This window comes from Watersipora subatra, chromosome 7 (genome assembly GCF_963576615.1).
Source record: "Watersipora subatra chromosome 7, tzWatSuba1.1, whole genome shotgun sequence".
NCBI classification, from domain to species: domain Eukaryota; kingdom Metazoa; phylum Bryozoa; class Gymnolaemata; order Cheilostomatida; family Watersiporidae; genus Watersipora; species Watersipora subatra.
In genome coordinates, this window is record NC_088714.1 from 43,310,843 (window position 1) to 43,312,183 (window position 1,341).

At 38.8% G+C, this 1,341-nt stretch overlaps 1 protein-coding gene across 1 annotated transcript; it reads right to left on the reverse strand.

Annotated features, from left to right (window-relative positions):
- Window positions 1–768: 768 nt before the first annotated feature.
- LOC137400782 (uncharacterized) lies at window positions 769–1,341 on the reverse strand. The gene has a single exon (XM_068087119.1). It carries the CDS (start codon window positions 1,339–1,341, stop codon window positions 769–771), a length of 573 nt encoding a protein of 190 aa, XP_067943220.1.

Here is a 1,341-nt window from a genome sequence, read left to right on the forward strand (position 1 = left end):
TCATCATTGTAATGCTGCTACTTTGAGCACTGATACCTCAAAACCTAGCGTAAAATTTTGTTCAATTTTTTAACCTTAGCTCGAAGGAGTGCATATCATCTTCTGGTAAACATGAGGAGCCTGTTGATCACCTGTGATAGTCGAAAAATGCTGCAGAAATTGTTCGCATCATTTGACAGGAAATATGGGTCACACCATCAGATTACGACCAGATGATTAGATCATGGCTGAAACGAAACTGTTAAGTAGCGAGCATCTATATTTGATACTGGTTTTCCGGTAGAACCCGAAGGGTTTGTCATAAGCTAGTTCTATGAGACTTTTAATATTTAGCCTTTTATTGGCCTTTAATTTCATGTGATAACATCACCTGTCAAAACAATAACCGCAATGTTTGAGTACGTCATAGAAATAAAGAGATTCCAAAGTACAGCGTTTTCATGATGGCTTCGATTAACTGTTCGTTTTTGAGCTTTTTAATAACATTTTCACATTTTTTGCACCTACAACCCTACAGAGTAAGACATGGTGATCCTTTTGATACCAAAAAACTGTAATGTGAATTTTGTTGCAAGTAAACCTTTAAGGAGCCACTCGGTCTCCGCTAGCTCGGGATGCTTGACATCTTTTACTTTCAGAAAAGTCTAGATTTCACTTAGGCAAGATGCAAAGCCTCCCTTCTTGGTAGCCAAGGAACATTACTGTGCGTAATCAGATTGAGACAATCAACCTAAACTTGATCCAACAGTGGTTTAAACTGGCGATCATTTAAAGCTTGGCAACAATAAATTTAACCATCCTAATGATAAGTGGCATTACTTCATCCGGCTGATTGTCACACGTCTGTGCGCAAAGTGCCTCCTTGTGCAGGATGCAGTGGATGCTAAGGATGGTCTGTTCTCTTGCTCCCGAAGAAGTGTTAATAATCCTCTGTTTTTTCTCGCTATGCAGGGAGCACCATCGGTACTTACAGAAATGAGTTTTTTCATTGGTAGATTTTTTTTCTGCAAACTTCATGAAAGACTTGAACAAATCTTCTCCTCTTGTTGTTCCTTTTAGAGACAGGACAGCGAGACTTTTCTGGCATAGTTTATCACCTGCAATGTACCGCGCGATGATGCTAAACTGAGATGAATGACTGATATCTGTTGATATGTCGAAAGCGAGAGAAGAATATTTTGCTGCATTTATGTAGTTCATTTGTTGTTTCTCCACCTGATTTTCCATGATAATGGCACGATCATGTACAATTCCCTCTGACACATGCTTGTTTTTAATCCGCTTTATTGTCATGTCTTTATCTTTAAAGTCATCAGAAAGTTCATTAGCCGCTTCTAGCAT

Excerpts from the sequence above, each read along its gene's own strand:
- LOC137400782 (XM_068087119.1), bottom strand. The coding sequence starts at position 1,341 with ATGCTAGAAGCGGCTAATGAACTTTCTGATGACTTTAAAGATAAAGAC.